This window comes from Globicephala melas, chromosome 2 (assembly GCF_963455315.2).
Source record: "Globicephala melas chromosome 2, mGloMel1.2, whole genome shotgun sequence".
In the NCBI taxonomy this organism is placed as follows: Eukaryota; Metazoa; Chordata; class Mammalia; order Artiodactyla; family Delphinidae; genus Globicephala; species Globicephala melas.
Window position 1 is genome coordinate 148,038,281 of NC_083315.2, and position 17,535 is coordinate 148,055,815.

Below are 17,535 nucleotides of genomic sequence, written 5' to 3' on the forward strand. Positions count from 1 at the left end.
CACCGTCTGCCTCTTCTCTCCCTCTTGCCAGCTCTAAACTCTTGCAGGCTATCACCTGAGAACCAGAATTCTTCTGGAGGTTTCCTCTCTGGGTGTCCTGCAAGGAAGACCATGGATACACCCTCTATCTAGCTGCAGTGGGATTTTGAATCTAGGGACCAGTTGTTTGCCAGGCCCCGGCCTCCCTGATCTCTTTCCTCCCTTCACGGCTTACCCGTCCTCTGGTCCGATTCTTCCGCTTGGGAATATCTTCTTCTAAATCCTCTTCTTCATTTCCTTCTTCTACATTTTCATCATTTTCCAAAACCCTCTGAAATGACAAGAAAAGAGAAGCGTTGAGAAATAAAATGCAAAGGAGAAAACCATCAGAGGGTAATTCGGAGGGTGTTCTGTTTTGGTGTGTTTTTTTTTTAACACAGTGAAGATGCTTCCATGGCTTGGGAAGCTAGGCCTCCAAAATGCTGGCCAGGAACTGGAGCTCTTGGCGGTACCAACTCTCTCTCCTGGGACCCGTCCAGCCAACTCCTCCTAGAACACCGACTTTTTCAACTCTTTTTGCCCAAGAAATGTTTTCTAAAAAGAGAATACTCTGGTAGGGGTACCCTTCTATGTGGGCCCAAGATGTCTGGTCAAAACTTACTTTCATGTAATTTTCCTTTTGTTCCTAAAGGGCCACCTCAAATATATGAAAATATGTTTCTCCTTTCCCTGGCATTCTGGAATCTTGCCCTGTTTGATGAAAGCAAGTAACTTCCTGTCCATCTGAACAGAATTTGACATGAATGTGTTATTCATAATCTTCCATTGTTATTTTTTTAAGAGTAATGGATTTTCGTTACAGCACATTACTTGTAATGGAGCTTAAAGATCATAACTTTAATTCTCTCTCTCCAACAGCCCCGTGAGTCACACTGCAGCAGAGAATCCAATTTCCATTTTACAGGTAAATAAACTGAGGCTGAAAATAGTTTTGACTGCTCAAGATCAGATAGCAGAATCCATGACCAAAGCAAGGTCAGGTTCATCAGCTCAGAGTTTCCCATTTCTCTCTCAGCCCTTGTGTCTGAGAATTCCACGGCATATTGCAGTATTTCCTATAGGACCTGAGCACCTCACTTGCTTTGGCGTAGGGGAGGAAAGGGGAGGTAAGGTGCGTATCTCTAGGTTTAAGGGAGGGATGAGAGACTGTGGCAGAGGACCCAGCCCCCCAGAGTAGAAGTGGGATAAGGGGAAGGGGAGCCCATGGATTCCATGTCAGGAGCCCTGGGGGCTTCTTTATAAGCTCACTGTGTGACCTTGGGTGAGTCATCATCGCTTTGTGCCTCAGTTTCCCCAATTATAAAATAGGAACTCATTCATTCAATCAACAAACATTTGTCTAAGGCTGACTACATGGCAGGTACTGTGCTAGATAAGCCAAAAAATGGCTACAGTCCTGGCCCCAAGTGGACTCTACAGTCTAATGAAGGAAGGACAGATTCAATCAACATACATAACCATATAATTACAACTGCTATGAAAACAGTGACAGTCAAGTTCAAGGTGCTATGAGAGGTTGTTAGAAGGGACCTTTCCTAATCTGAGGTCAGGTAAGGCTTACCTGTGGAAGTGAACTAAGGAAGTTTAGATGTAAAGGATGGACAGAGACTAACCTTGGGAACAGGGACCCAAGGGAGGAGAGGAGGGAAAGTATTCTACTCAAAGGCAACAGCATGAGCAAACTCCCTGAAGCAGGGAGGGGAATATGGCTTGTCTAGAGAGCATGAAGAGGCCAATGTGACCAGAGCTCAGTGGCTCAGGAAGAGACTGGCCTAAGATGAAGCTAGAAAGGTGGGTGGGCACCAAGTTATACAGGACAACAGCATCCACCTATCCTTGCGGTAATAGTGTGACAATCACACGAGCTATGAAAAGACTTAGAAAGTGGGACTTCCCTCGTGGCGCAGTAGTTAAGAATCCGCCTGCCAATGCAGGGAACATGAGCCCTGGTCCGGGAAGATCCCACATGCCACAGAGCAACTAAGCCTGTGCGCCACAACTACTAAGCCTGCGCTCTAGAGCCCACGAGCCACAACTACTGAGCCCACGTGCCACAGCTACTGAAGCCCGTGCGCCTACAGCCTGTGCTCTGCAAAAAGAAAAGCCACTGCAATGATAAGCCCGCACCCTGCAACAAAGAGTAGCCCCTGATCACAGCAACTAGAGAAAGCCCATGCACAACAATGAAGACCCAACACAGACAAAAAATAAAAATTAATAAAATTGAAAAAGAAAAACCATTCATGCTGCTAAATAATTTTTTTTAAAAAGACTTAGAAAGCAGCATGCATGGTAGTGACTTCTGGTATCACCATCACGGTTCCAGTGGCCTCCTGGACAATGCCCTGGGCCTGTCCTCAAAGCAGGAAGCCCAGGGGTGAGTTTCCAGTGACCTTCTCCCATTGCCTTCTTGTCAGAGAGTTCCATTCCCATCGCAGGGATCAGGATATTGCTAATCGCCAAATCCTCCCAAAGAACTCAAAATAGGTCTAGTAAATTCTTCTCTGGCTTCTCCACCAGGTTTATATGGGAAGCCATCAGCTGATAGCGCTTAGGCTCTCTGGGTCAACCTTCGCCACCTAACAGAGAAGCAACAGCATCTGCCAGACACAACCTCTGGCCCACAGCTAGGAAACGCTGGCCCGGGTCCACAGCAAGTCCTAGCCTTCCTGCGCCTTGGCTTCCTGAACCGTAGGGGGGAACACTAGTGAGACAATGACAAGTCAGATGCTCTGCAGCCTTTGGTGAAAAGATGTAGCATAAATACAAGGTGTCGTTCTTACAACAACTGTTGCTGTTTGTGTAGCCATCTTGCAAACTCTCTGGGTGTTGAAGTCATTTAATCATGGTAAGTTCCAAGTGCCTCGAATTTAAAGATCATTGCCTCTGGCATCTCAGTGCAGTTCTGATGCCACTCTCATTTTTTATTATGAAGGTATTTAGTACCCACAGTATGGACTCTGGGTTGGAAGGTGAAAGCTGGTAAAGGTGAAAACTGTGCAGGCACTAGTCCCTAGATGTGCCGCACAGCTTCAACATCCTGGAGAAAATTGACTTCTCCCTCCCTCTTCTCACTGGCTTCCCTGTGTCTCTAGAACCTCTGGTCCGAGCCCCAGGCCTCACATGTGACAGCAGCATTTCCTGTGTTTCTGCATTTCCTGTGTTTCTGCATTTCCTGCGACGTGGCCCTGACACCAGAAGCCTCTCTACACAACTTGGGAGAAGCCAGGAGTTCCTAACAAACAAAGCCCGTATTCAGGGCTCAGGAAGCAGAGGGAGCATCCTGTATTAGGAATGAAGGGCAGGGGTGTCCAACTAGAGATGCAGCTCATCCCCCGTGACACACTTGCATTCCCTGTCCAAGGACATTATCTGGAAAATAAACACATTTTAAAACAACTTTGCTCCCTGTTACTCTAACCAGTCTTTACGGTGATGATAATGATCATTTGTGGTTGTGCTTTTTTAAAAAAGAAGGAATTCCTCTTTTTTTTTTTTTTTTTAAATTGTGTGTGTATCAGAGGAATTCCTCTTTAAAGATACCATTATCTCCAGCTGGAAGAGTGCAAAATTCTGCTATTTCCCTCCTTGCACTGCTGGCCCTGCATCCAGTCTCCTTTCCATGCAGCATCCACAGGGGTCTTAAGGAAACACAAATTCACTGCCCTGGTTAAAATCCTCCAAATGGCTTCCTTTTTCACGTCCCATGAATCCAAGAGCCTCCTGCAGGTCTGGCCCTGCCCACCTCTCCAAGTGCCTCCCCGGCCCTTCTCTCCCTGGCACCCTGCTCCAGCCACACCAGCCTCTGTTCTTTGCACACAACGAGCTCAGAACTATCGCGATGCCTTCAAGAGCACTGTTCCTCTGCCCAGAAAGCCCTTCCCAGGTTCCTCACTTTACTGGCTCCTTCTCATCTCACAGGACCGGGGTATAGCCCTTGTCTCCCCTAGGATGCTACCTAGAATCCGTCCCTCCTCTTATGCTGAGCCTTCACACTCTGTTCTTTTCATGGCATTTATCCTGAAATGCAGTTACTTTACTTGTTTGTTTACTTGCTTTCTGTCTGTATGTCATGCTACAAAATAAGTATGAGCAGAGGGGACAGGTCTCTCTTGGTTTCCCTGTTACCCCAGAGCCCAGCACAATGCCTGCTCAGAGGAGGCACTCAATAAACTTTGATGGAATGAATGGAAAAATGAACAAAACAGTCCATTTGTTACATGTGCACTTTATTTTAATAATCAAAGCCAATAAAAACGTAAACTCTTCTGGCTTTTGGTCCTGGTTTCAGTTCTTAGCACAGCAGGTCGTAGGCCCATGCTTTGCATATAGTAGACATTCTGGTTACATCGGGGAGGATGGTGATGATGATGATTCGACAATGACGACCCGTATACTGGCCCAATGCTGCCTGAGAAGGACTCGAACCCACTGCCCGCTCGAAAAGGAAAGGGCTGCCTCTCTCTAGAGCATCAAGGCTTCTGGGCAATGGTTCTGTCCCACTCATTGACTCGGTCAAATTACCCCAACTGAGCAAAAATACTCTTAACAGGCAATACAGATGGGACAGACGGTGACTTCAAAGATCTAAAAGTCCAAAAATGGGGGATAATACATGAATAGCAAAAAAAAAAAAAGAAGAAGAAGAAGAAAAAGAAAGTACTAGGTGCCCTAAATGCCAGCGGTAAAAAGAGAACTAGGGGGTGGGGGGTGATCAAGAAAGGCTTCATGGGGAAGGTGGTATCAGGGCTGAGCCTAATAGGTGGGTGGAATTTGTACACGTGGTGATGGAAGAAAAGGCATGCCAGATAAAGGGCACAGCATGACCAGAGGCACGGAGGGAAGGAGGCTGGAGAACAGAGGGAGTAAAGGAATCGTGGGAAATAAGCCTGAAAACTAGGTTAGGAGCGGAGAGAGGAGGCCCAAGAAGATCACACTCATCACTTTAGATTCATTTAGCGAGAAACAAAAGTGTTTTAGCCAAGTTTTTTAAACAAGGGCATGGCACAAGCAGCATTGTGTTTTGGGATGAAAGGTCAGCTATCAAAGTCGGACATGATGGAGAGGGGACAGACTGGAGACGGGCAACTCACAGGAATCTGTTCACTCGTGCATCCACGCAATAAATGTTTACTGTGCACCTACTATGTGCAGGCACTGTTTAGGTCTTGAGATACAAAGGGGTGCAAGCAAGAGAGACAAAGATTCCTGCCCTTGAGGAGTTTACATCCTACTAGAAGAAAACAGAAAATAAACAATAGCATCATAAATCAGTAAATTATAAAGTATGTTAGATGCTGGTAAAACCTATGGGGAAAAAGAAAAAGAAAAGGAAAGCAGAGTAAGAGAATCGGGAGTGCTGCGGGGCAGAGAGGGCACAGGATGTGGTATTACATTCAGTGGTCAGGGTAAACTTCACAGAGAAGAAGAGACAGGAACCAAAACTTGGAAGAAGGTGAGGGTGAGAGCCCAGCATATGGGGAGAGGGCCGTGAGGCAGAGGAAGCAGCCAGAGCACAGCCGGAGGTGGAGCGCACCTGGTGTGTACGTGAGTAGCCGAGGGTCGGTGCGCCTGGAGCTGAGTCAGCCAGGAAGAGAGGAAGCAGCGAGTCAGAGAGAGGGGAGAGGGCCGCGGCTTCTTCTCGGGAGAACAGGGGCCAGTGCAGGGTCTGAGCTCCCTCTCAGCCATGAGCAGGGGACTACTTAGAAAGCAACTGCAACCGTTCAGACAGGAGATGTGAGTGCCTCGGACCAGGGCAGCAGCGGTGGATGTGGTGAGAAGGGGCCACGCTCTGGATTTGTGTTGAGGCACAGTGGACAGGATTCCTGATGAATGGATATTGGGTGTGAGAGAAAGACAGGGGTCGAAGACAACTCCAAGGTGTGTCAGGCATATAAAGGTTTCAGTCAATAAGGATCTTTACTAGGGCTGTAGGTCTGACAAGTAGAGGAGGGAACAAATATAAGCCATGTTGTGACAACCAAACGGAAAAGACTGGACCATTCATCTGAACGCAGGAATGGCAGAGAAGGAGGCCACGTTCACTGACTCATTCAACACCTTTATTGAGACCAGACTCTGCTGAGCACGTGCAAGGCCCTGAGGGTACAACAGTGAACACGAAGGTACGGTCTCTGACTCGACGGAACCCACACACTGTGGTACTGACGAAGCAAACCAAACATTTTACTGGTAGTCATTTAATTACAATGTTAATAAATTAATATGCAAATATTAGATTGGATATAAAATTAATAAATATGTAATCGTATAACATATGTATAACATAAAATATATAATTTTAATATAAAGTATTAATGTAATTTAATTTTAATAATTTCATTATGTTTAATTATTAAAAACTATGATTTCATATTTGTATTCATTAATATTACGAGCTTCTGTGCCAACCATTGGATTCAACAATGGGGGCTCAAGACACATAAATAAGACACCATCAGAGCACACCATTGTAATCCTGCGTGGTGACCCTGCGTGGTGGCAGCCTTAGCCATGCTGTGCACAGAGGGTGGTGAACACATGGGGATGGAAGCCACCAACCTGCCTGGGGGATGACTTCTAAACTGGCCTTGAAGGACAGGTGGGTGGTGCTGGGGAAGGACAAGACAGCCGGTGAACTAGAGCTGATGAGGGTGTGTGTGAGGCAGGGGTGCGGTGGGGATCCCTGCGGGGCTGGTGGCCCCAGACAACCGAGCTTTCCAAGCCTGGGCTGTGGCTGCTGGCTCCCGGGGGGCGGGAAAGAGGATGTGGTCAGTTTCACTCACCACTGTGTCCCCAGGACCTCGCACGGTGCCTGGCGCACAGTAGGCTCCAAAACTACGTTTTGAGTGGACTAACAGGGAGACCAAGGCCAGCTTCCCAGTTGTGGTGGGAAGTTGAGACGCAGCCCTGGCCCTTGAGAGAATGACCAGAGCTGGGGCTGGAGTTCCGGAAGCACGACGGTGATGCTTGGGGGCCACCCCCAACCCGTCCCGCAAGCACAGAAATACCTGTATTTCCTGGATGTTTTCCTCCTCCCTGGTGTCCACCTTCTTCTCGATCCCCTCGCCACGGAGCAAGGCTTCCAGGGTGGTGCTTTCTGAGGTGAACCCATCTTTCTTCAGAGGCAGCTCCACTTCTGAAAAACAAGGACAGAAAAGCAGTGTCAGGCCACTGGAAACAGGAGAGACAGGAGGGAAAGGAAGGGTGGCCCTTGGGGGCATGCGGGAACCGCAGCCCCCGGCAAGGATTCAAGATGCCTGCAATCTCTCCTCCGGGACGAACAGGAACACTGGAGTTCAGCGTTTCCATCTCCAGTTCACAGTCCCAGAGCCAGAGCCCAGCCCTGCCTGCTCCCTCAGAGACGGCGGAGACAGGGCAGAAGGGGCGCCAGAAGCACACGGGGTCAGACGGCCTGCGTCTCTGTCCTGCTTCTGCCACCCTCCGGCTCCGTGACTTTGGGCGAGGCGCTCAAGGATCCCCGAGCCCTTTTGCACGTCTACAAAGTGAGGGCGACAATGCCCAGCACCCCACCAGGCCATTTTGTGGAGCATAAATGTGTCCCTTTGCATTCAAGCGCTTTGAAAACTCTAAAGCGGTGCACCAATGTCGGCCTCAAGTTTTATTATCTTCTCCCTCTATGCCAACTCTTGTCTGCCAACTCCGTGACCTCCCCCCGGCCATGCTGGCTGCCCAGCTCCAGTCTGCTCCATGAAAAGCTATTTCAACCTCAGAGAGGCTGTTCTTATCAACTCACCAGGGAAGTAAAGGCCTCTGAAGCCCAGTGAAGAAAAAGAACGAGAGCAGATGCCTAACAGGCCCCTGATCAGCAGCTGGGAGCTGCAGTGCCCGCACACTGGGGCGTCTGTTCTGAAGACATCAGAGTCTGATTGGCTTCGTGGGGCTTGAGATCATGGGGCCACCTGAGCAGTGGCAGCCAGTGCCGGCCCTGCCCATGAGAGAAATCGGAGAGAGAAACTGAACCCCTTTCTCAAGAATTCTTCAACTCCTAACCCAAAGGAGGGTGGCTGAGGGTTTCTTGGTTTGTTTTGGGGTATTTTTTTTTTCTGTTTTTTTCATTAAAAACAGAAACCTCATGTACAGGCGATCATACTCAGATTTACTACAAAATATTCCTCCAACCTCTCCCCGGACCCTGCACTTCATACCCCCTGCGATTAGATGCGTAGTCCCTACCGTGTATCAGGTAAGATGGGTGCAAGACCATGAGGGGGTGGTGCCGGAGCAAACGGTCAGGGGAACGAATGGCCCATCTGCATGGAGTTTACAGAGGTGTGGACAGGAATTAGGGGACAAGGAATGGGGAAGCACCAGGGCAGTTAACAGTGGGGGGTCATGAGCCCTGCTATCCCTGGGGGATAGAAAGAGTGTGTTTGCAAGACCTGGAGAGAGCCATGGAGAGCTCTCGGGCCAGAGAACCCGGGTACGACACACCCAACCTCTCTCTCCTTGCCCTGTCTTCCTGCTTTGCCCTCCCACTGGCCAAGCTCAACCAGAAGCCAGAGGGTAAGGGAGCCTCACTGATACAGCCATTGAGGTCAGCTTCCTGGGGCACAGGGCAGCATAAAGAAGGGCAAAAGGCTGTTCTGGGGGAACAGACAGAAATAACAAGCACAACCAACCCACGTTCCACTGGCCTTTATTCAAATGGAGCTCCACATTCCCCTTCTATCTCCTCCACCAGAGCCAGATGCAGGCTGGCCAGCCCATAAGAAAGGGTGCTCAGGCAGCCCATTAAAACTGAAGAAACTCACACCCATGCATGACCAGCCCCCAGGAGATGATGGTGGGAAGGAGAAACAGTATCTAAAGTCCCTTGAAAGACAAGGTCTTTGGGATTTCCTTACCAAAAAAGGCAAGCAGAGGATCCACCTCCATCAAGAAGTACTACCCCCAAATCAACCACCTCTGAAACTCATTCACCCACTTATTCATTCAACAAATATTTACTGAGCACCTGCTATGTGATGACCACCATGTTAGAACTAGGTACATAGTAGGTGAACCAAATAGCGACCAACCCGGCTTTAGATGGTTGACAATCTAAAGAGACAGAATTGGGAGATTGGGATGGACATATATACACTAATATGTATAAAATGGATAGCTAATAAGAACCTGCTGTATAAAAAATAAATTAAATAAAATTTTAAAACAATAGACATTAAATGCTAAGTAAAAATAAATATGCACTTACAAAATGTCATAAGTGCTACAGAGAAAAGCAACAGGGTGAAATGTGAAGAAAGAATACAGTGTGTGTGTGGGGGGGTGTCTACTTTAGATCGGGGGTCAAGGAAGGGCTGTGTGGTGAAGTTACATCACACAGAAAAATAGCCAACTGTCTGCTTTGGTGAGTTCAGAGTGTGCAGCTCCAGAGCCTGCTCCAATGACATATTAGTCTTTCTCCCAAGTCACAAAAGGCTTCCAAATGATTAATCTAAAACAATTAAAATATGTTGCCTCATGTCCTGTCCTCAGCCAAAAGAGAACAGCTGTTCACCATCCCTCAGATTTATAATCATCATATATATATTTTTATTTATGAAGTTCATATTTTAGTATCCCCCTTAGCCTTCTCAACACTAAATAAATCCTATTTCCAGAATTGCACAGTATTTTAGAGCTGAAAAGGCCTTACAAATCATCTGCTTTAATCATCTCACTTTCTTTTTCTTATTTTTTTATTTTGGCCTCACCCTGCAGCATGTGGAATCTTAGTTCCCCAACCAGGGATCGAACCCTTGCCCCCTGCATTGGGAACATGGAGTCTTAACCACTGGACCACCAGGGAAGTCCTATCATCTCATTTTATAAATGAGTCACCTGAGCCTCAGAAAAGTTAAGTAACTTCACTGAAAGCCACACAGCAGGACAAGAATGCAGCCAAAGGATCTTCTTTCCTAGACACGGTTAAGATCGTGACAAGAGCCCCACTCATTGTATTCTTATTAGAAGTTTGCAGGCTCAGGCTGAGTCCCAACAAGCACTGATACGTTTGTGTACACGCGGAGTGCCTGGCACATAGGAAACATTCAAAATGTGTCAGCTGTTATTGCTACGTATCACTTAATCCCCACCGCCGCCCAAGTGCTGAGCACAGTTATCATCCCATTTCACAGATGAGGATGCTGCAGCTTAGGGAGGCTTAAACTTGCTCAGTATCAGACACCTGGTAAGGGGCAAAGTCCAGCCTTGATCCCAACCTGCCTCAGAACCCATTCACCTAATCTCTACGCTATACGGACTTCACCTTGCCTCGATCTGGTCCTTCCCTGAAAAGTCGTTTCCCAAACCTTTGTGCATGTTCACTGCCCTCCTAGACCACCTCCACAGTTTTCATATTTCGAGATAAAAGGCAGACCTTTGCTGAGGCTGAGGGCAGGTCTGTGTCAAGGTCCTGGGCTCTGTTCTATGCCAACATCCCCATGGGGTGTTCACTCCGCACAACGGTACTGAGCTGTCCATCGCTGGTAAACTCCCTCATGCTGTTCGCCCTACTGCTTCTTCTTCCTCCCCTGCTAACCATTCCTCCATCCTGCTTTCCCATCATTCAGTCTACCCTGTTGGTCCTCTGGTCCTCTGATCCTCTGAGATGGGCACAGGGTCAGAAGCACGAGGGGGAAGAGAAGCAAAATGGGAAGAGTGAAATGGGCTCTCCTACACTCGAAGAGCTAGAAGGGACCCCCAACAGCATCTGGAGTCCAATCACTTAACGAGGAAAGTAGAGCACAGAAAGACACAGAGACTTTCCCAGGGTCACAGAGAAATTTAGTGGCATTATCCTTGCCTAATTACCAAAATATTTAATTGGCTCATAGAAGTTCTGCTTTCAGAAACTCCTGGAGTCAAACCCTGGCCTTGCCATGTATTAGCCAAGGGACCACGGGCTGGTTACCTAAACCTCTAAGTCTGTTTCCTTATATGTTAAATGGGGATGATCGTCGTATCTATTTCATAGTGTTGGTGTGAGAATTAAACATGGTACTACACTGCATAAAGAAACTCTGAAAAGATTCCCACAAAAGCTAGCGTGAGAAACAGAGTGGAAAAGGAGGCTTACCAATTTTGGCTTTGCTTTTTTTCAATTCAAAACAAGATTCAAAATTAGATCATATAGTAAAGAGCCCGGGATGTTCTAAGTGTCCTAAAAATGTTACATGCTATTATTATCGAAGTTTGAATGATTCTGATTTAATGGCACAGCAATGCTGTCCAATAGAAATATAATGCAAGCCATTCATGTAATTTAAAACTTTTTAGTAGCCACATTAATAAAAGGAAAGAGCAACAGGCACAATTAATCTTAATATATATTTTATCTAACCCAACATATCTAAAACATGATCACTTCAATGTGTAATCAATCTTTTTAAATGATTGCGATATTTTACATTATTTTATTCACATCAAGTCTTTGAAATCTAGTGAGTATTTTACGCTTACAGTGCATCTCAATTCAGATGAGCTGCATTTCAAGTATTCCATGGCCACATGTGGCTGGTGGCTACCATATTAAACACCACAGGTTTACAGAATTAAAAGGAACATTTGCTATGATTTTGCTTCTAAAAAATGGAAGGACGTTAAATATGCTCTTAGTTTTGTCTACTTGATACCCGGCTGAGCACCATTCCAGAACAACATTCTAGCCGACCCCTGGCAAACCCTGGTTTCAAAGCACTATGGGTAAAGCCTGCAAGGTCAGAGTGACAGGCTAACCAGTGCCCTCCCAACAAAGCAGCAGAGGGTACATTCTCTGGCTCCAGACCACAGGAGGTCCCAGAGGGAAGGAAAAATAAGGTAACAGGTCCAAGCTCTTGCACAATGCATGTCCTAGACACGCTCCCTATGGAGCCCTTAGGGATTTCATTGATTCGTTTTTATTCTAATACAGCTCATCTGGATATAAGATTTAATAATTCTTTAAAAGAGTATTCATTTTGACCCTTGCACAAATTTGGGGACCGCATAACCTGACAGGAGCCATCAAACACTTAACATTAAAAGAAAATGGTCTAAAACACAAACACCTAATTCATCTTTAAATTAGCCTGATTTTATACACATGGATACAAACCCACGGATCGGTACTCTCTCCGGAGCGGCAGCAGCTGTCACCCAAGCCAGCCACCTCCCCAGGCCCCCGTACGCAGCACTGCCTGCACTTCTAATTGGGAACAGAGATACTCCTTGGGTGACTTCCAGCACGATCCATCACACCAGAGACAGCTTCTGTGCAAGCTGAAGCAAATCAGTTTCCAAATAAGAAAAAACCTCTCAGACAAACAAGGATTGAAGCATAGAAAGTCTTGGAAGGAAGGAAGGAAGGAAGGGAGGGGGGGGGGAGGGAGGGAGGGAGGGAGGAAGGAAGGGAGGAAGGGAGGAAGGGAGGAAGGGAGGGAGGGAGGGAGGGAGGGAGGGAGGAAGGAAGGGAGGAAGGGAGGAAGGGAGGAAGGAAGGAAGGGAGGGAGGGAGGGAGGGAGGGAGGAAGGAAGGAAGGAAGGAAGGAAGGAAGGAAGGAAGGGAGGGAGGAAGGAAGGGAGGGAGGGAGGAAGGGAGGGAGGAAGGAAGGAAGGGAGGGAGGAAGGAAGGGAGGAAGGGAGGAAGGGAGGAAGGAAGGAAGGGAGGGAGGGAGGAAGGAAGGGAGGAAGGGAGGAAGGGAGGAAGGAAGGAAGGGAGGGAGGGAGGAAGGAAGGAAGGGAGGGAGGAAGGAAGGGAGGAAGGGAGGAAGGGAGGAAGGAAGGAAGGGAGGGAGGGAGGAAGGGAGGGAGGAAGGAAGGAAGGAAGGAAGGAAGGAAGGAAGGGAGGGAGGGAGGGAGGGAAGGAGGGAGGGAGGGAGGGAAGGAAAGCACAAATAAAAGCAAAACAAAAAAAGAAAAAGTCACCAGTGAAGAGCAATGGCTTCTCCCCAGGGCTGTGGACAGGGCAGCCATCCTCTCGGGTGGAGATCAAAGCCACAGGCTTTTGACACAGGTGCTCCAAGTCTGCCACCCAATGCACCAAATGCAAGGCTTCCACTGGGTTGTTGGAACCACTGAGCTCATTAACAGGATGCAGGCAAGACGAGGCTGAAAGTGCAACATGGGAGCACGGTGAGTAATTAAATCCCAGGTCATTTAAAAATGCAAACGCTTGGATGTCACAGGCTCACGGAGCCTCTGACTCCTCGTGCATTTTTTGCCTCAGGATGGAGGACTGGGAACCTGCAAGTCATATATGGATTACAATAAAATATGCCATATAAAAAACAAATTAAGACAGTTCTTCTTTGGGGACATATACAAAGAGAGGAGCTGTCTGTTAACTGTCGAGTTTGCAAGAGATACCATCTTTGGGGAGGCTGTGCTCTGCCAACAGACAGACTGCCCCCGGGGAAATCGTTGTGAAACACCCTGACAAGGCACATCCATCCGTCCATCCATCATGGGCGCTCTCTGACGCAGGAGCCTGGAGATAGAGTTATGGTGCAAAGGAGGTAGAAACCCCACAGACAATGGCAGACAATCCTCCTGCTACATCATGAGTGCTCAGATTTTTTTTTCCACCTGACGCTAGTTTTTCTTTAAAAATACAAATGTGCAGTTTTCTCTTCTGGCCACTTATTATTTTGAGGAGTTAATCTCATCACATTTCCGTGGGTTTATACATCAACTTACACCAAGGAGCAAGAAGCTTAGGAATCATTTTTTCATTTATGCCCAACAGACTCTCGGGCTCACGGGGAAGGAGAGGGGTATTGTTATCTCTCACCCTACGGAGGAAGAGATTGGAGGGGACCAAAGCCCTGATTTCCTGAGATGGTGGCAGGCCCAGGAATCCATCTGTGCATTCCTCAGGGGTGCCATTTTCTTGGCTACGTTTGACTCCCTGCTTTGTGATTCATAAAGCTCAAAATAGATGAGGTTCACAATGAGGACCCATCGCCCAGGCTGCACCCTGCAGGCCCTCGTTACTGCTTCTTTTAGAAGCCCAAGATATGCACACAACAGGAGGACTGATCATGGCCCCAAGAGCCCTGTGGTCCCCACTCTCTGCTGTGCCTACCCACTCACCCCTAAGCCAACACGCAATGATGGGCCCCTGGAAGCAGCACCCAGAGGTTGGCAGCATAGATAAGCATTCCCTCACCCCGAGACACAGAAAAACACCCACACTATCAAAGGAAGCTCACCACTGGGCTGGTCAGCAGACCACGTCAATACAACTTAGCAGGAAGGTGAGGGAGCGGAAGGACGGTGGGAATGGACTGAGTGGTGAAATGATTCAAGGGAATACAGATTGCTGGAAAGTGCAAGAAACTGTCTGGGGTGAAATCTCAGCTCTTGTACCCTACACTGCACACTTGGCCTTGATCTCCTCACCTGTACAACAAAGCCCACTTCCCGGTGTTTTTACAGGGCCAGATGAGATAATGGATATACAGCGTCTGCACAGGGACGATGCTCAATTCATGTGAGCCCCCCTTTTCCCCTTCTAAAGTCTCCTTCTCCTTGCACTTCTCAGCAAAACTCCTCACCTTCTGACGCTCTCAGACCATCAGACATGGTGAGACGCAGCTCCCTGCAACTGGGCGTGGGCCCAGGGGGAATGGAAGCGAGGAAGCCAAGTCTGGAGCAGTTAAGAGGACAGAGGAGGCTGAGGACGGGACTCAGCTCACAGGCCGAGATGCTGCTCCGATCCCAGGGGGGCCCATGCTGCAGATTTGGAAATCACAGCAGCACCATGTGGAAGAGGGCTTGCTCTACTCATTCATTTTACAAATAATTATTGAGCACTTACTATGTACCAGGCTCTGTTCTAGGTGCTAAGGACACAGCTGTGAACAAGAGACAGAAATTCTTGCCCTCATAGAAGTTATATTCTAGTGGGGGAGAAACAAGACATAAACAAGCAAGACCCACAGTATGGCAGATGGTAATCAATGTTCTGGAGACAGAGCAGAGGAGGGGAAGCTGGAGCATCGGGGGTTATGGGAGGGCGGTTCCACTTTTAGATGTGGCCAGGAAGGCACGAGCCTGAAGGAGCAGGAAGGAGGCCACGCGGCTAATAGGAAAGGACGTCCTAAGCAAAGGCGCCATCGCGCAAAGGCCCTGAAACTGAGGCCTGTCTGCCCAGAGCACAGTGAGCCAGGGAAAGGGTAGGAGCCCAGTTCAGAGAGTTCTGGGGCCTGAACGGCTGTGTAGGCCATTGCGAGAATGCTGACTTCTAATTCTGAAGCCATTGGTAGTTTCAAGCAAAGGGTGACATTATGATGCCTATGTATATTTTTTAAATTTTATTTTATTATTTTTTTATACATCAGGTTCTTCTTAGTTATCTATTTTATACATATTAGTGTATATATGTCAAGCCAATCTCCCAATTCATCTCACCACCACCACTACTCCCCCCACCCGCTTTCCCCACTTGGTGTCCGTATGTTTGCTCTCTATGTCTGTGTCTCTATTGCTGCCTTGCAAACTGGTTCATCTGTAACATTTTCCTAGGTTCCACATATATGCGTTAATATACAATATTTGTTTTTCTCTTTCTGACTTCCTTCACTCTGTATGACAGTCTCTAGGTCCATCCACGTCTCTACAAATGACCCAGTTTTGTTCCTTTTTATGGCTGAGTAATATTCCATTATATATATGCACCACATCTTCTCTAGCCATCCGTCTGTTGGTGGGCATTTAGGTTGATGATGGCTATATTTTAACAGGATCACTGTGAAGTCAACTGAAGGAAGGTGAGGGCAGAGTGAGGAGACTAGTTAGGAGTGACTGCAGTAGGTGTGGAGCCCCGCCAACGAGCCGGCGCTTAGGAGAGGGCCCTGTCCTCATGGTGCCTATGTCCTGGTTGCTAGATACAGCCAGAGGGCAGGCCCCTAGCCCCTGAGCAGGGGGCATCCCCACACAGTGAAGGAGGCTGGGTGGCCAGTGCCAAGGGGCACAGGTACAGAGCCATACCGGAGCAAGTCCACAGAGGAACGGTTCTCAGAGAAGAAGGCAGATCAGCCTAGGCCAAGGGCAGGAGAAAAGACCCAGCCAGACAGGCCTGGCCCAGCGCCACGGGATAACAGGCGTTAGTAAAACAGAGAGGAAGCCTTCCAAGTTTACCTCTGTGCTCTGGACAATGTATGCGAGAGGACTCAGTTCTGGGACACAAGGGGTGAGCTTGGGCAAGCTGTGGTTCTGGGAAAGGTAGATCCCACAGCCAGACGCCAGGTCTTTTCTCCTCAGGATAGAAGATACTAGACTCGGGCTTTTAAGAGACTCTAAGGCAGGGCTTCCCTGGTGGCACAGTGTTTGAGAGTCCGCCTGCCGATGCAGGGGACACGGGTTCGTGCCCCGGTCCGGGAAGATCCCACATGCTGCGGAGCGGCTGGGCCCGTGAGCCATGGCCGCTGAGCCTGCGTGTCCAGAGCCTGTGCTCCTCAACGGGAGAGGCCACAACAGTGAGAGGCCCACGTACTGCAAAAAAAAAAAAAAAAAAAAAGACTCTAACGCAGACTGTGTTCCCATTCTGGCCAGACAGCACACACTCTTCCAGCTGGGCAGTGAGCTGCCTGCAATGAGCACATGCTGGGGACAGAACAGGGTCGGCTGAGGCCCCCTTGGCCCACCTAGCAGCACTGCGTGGAGGTGGCATCATAGTGCCAAGTCCTCCAGCTCCACCCTCCCACTGGACCCTCAGAACAACCCCGGGAAACAAGCAGAGCAGCTGCCATGATCTGCATTTCAGATGAAGAATCAAGGCCAGAGTGGTTAGGTGACTGCCCAAAATCACACAGCCAGTGGGTGGAGAGGTCTGGACTTGAACCCAGGCCTTGTGATTCCTATTTGAGGGCTTGTCTCCTGCAGAGCACAGCTGTTCGACATAATGAAGGCCCCTATGGGCTAAAACCAAAGAGAGGCAAGATGGCAAAGCTGGGACAGGCCCCACGGGCCAGGCTGGGTGCTAGTTGGGGAGGCCAGGTCAGTGGCCGAAGGCTCCGCCTCTCCCACTCAATCTCCCTCATCCGTGCAATGGGCATGATGAGAGCTAAGCCATGTTCTTCAAGCTTGGGAACAGACACCAGGCACTTTTCTTTCCTTCATCCCTTTAATAAATCTTTGCTGTCCACCTATCATGTGCCAAGTCCGGTGCTGGGTGTTGGGGACACAGATGAAGGATTGGGTGCGCCTTCCAGCAGGGAGAGATACAAGTGAAAAGGCCCTGGCGTAACAGGGCGACAGCCTTACAACCTACACTCTAAACATGGTTCCCCCAGGTCCAACTGAAAAACCCAGCCATGGAAACTCTGCAGCAGCTGTGCACGCCGCCACCCAGCCGACTCCCAGCTGCCGCCCATTTCCTGGGCCAGCCCAGGCTCCCAGAGCCCTGCGAGACTCGAGCAGTGTCATAGGCCCAGGCCCAGTCCCCCGGACCCAGCGCCTTCCCCCAGACTGCCAGGAGGGCACAAAGCAGGGGCCGGAGTGGCCTGCCCAC

General features: G+C 48.7%; 1 protein-coding gene across 7 annotated transcripts in view; it reads right to left on the reverse strand.

The window, feature by feature from the left end:
- DPF3 (double PHD fingers 3) overlaps positions 1–17,535 on the reverse strand; it is a 266,506-nt gene that overhangs the window by 120,266 nt on the left and 128,705 nt on the right. For all 7 annotated transcript variants that reach the window (XR_009563158.1, XR_009563157.1, XR_009563156.1 and 4 more), the window contains exons 4-5: positions 7,050–7,177; positions 215–310 (exon numbers count right to left, since the gene is read on the reverse strand). Coding sequence is in view for 4 of the 7 variants with exons in the window: in XM_060294995.1 (XP_060150978.1) it covers positions 215–310; positions 7,050–7,177 (224 nt within the window). In the remaining 3 variants the exon portion in view is untranslated. The remainder of the gene's footprint in view (positions 1–214; positions 311–7,049; positions 7,178–17,535) is intronic.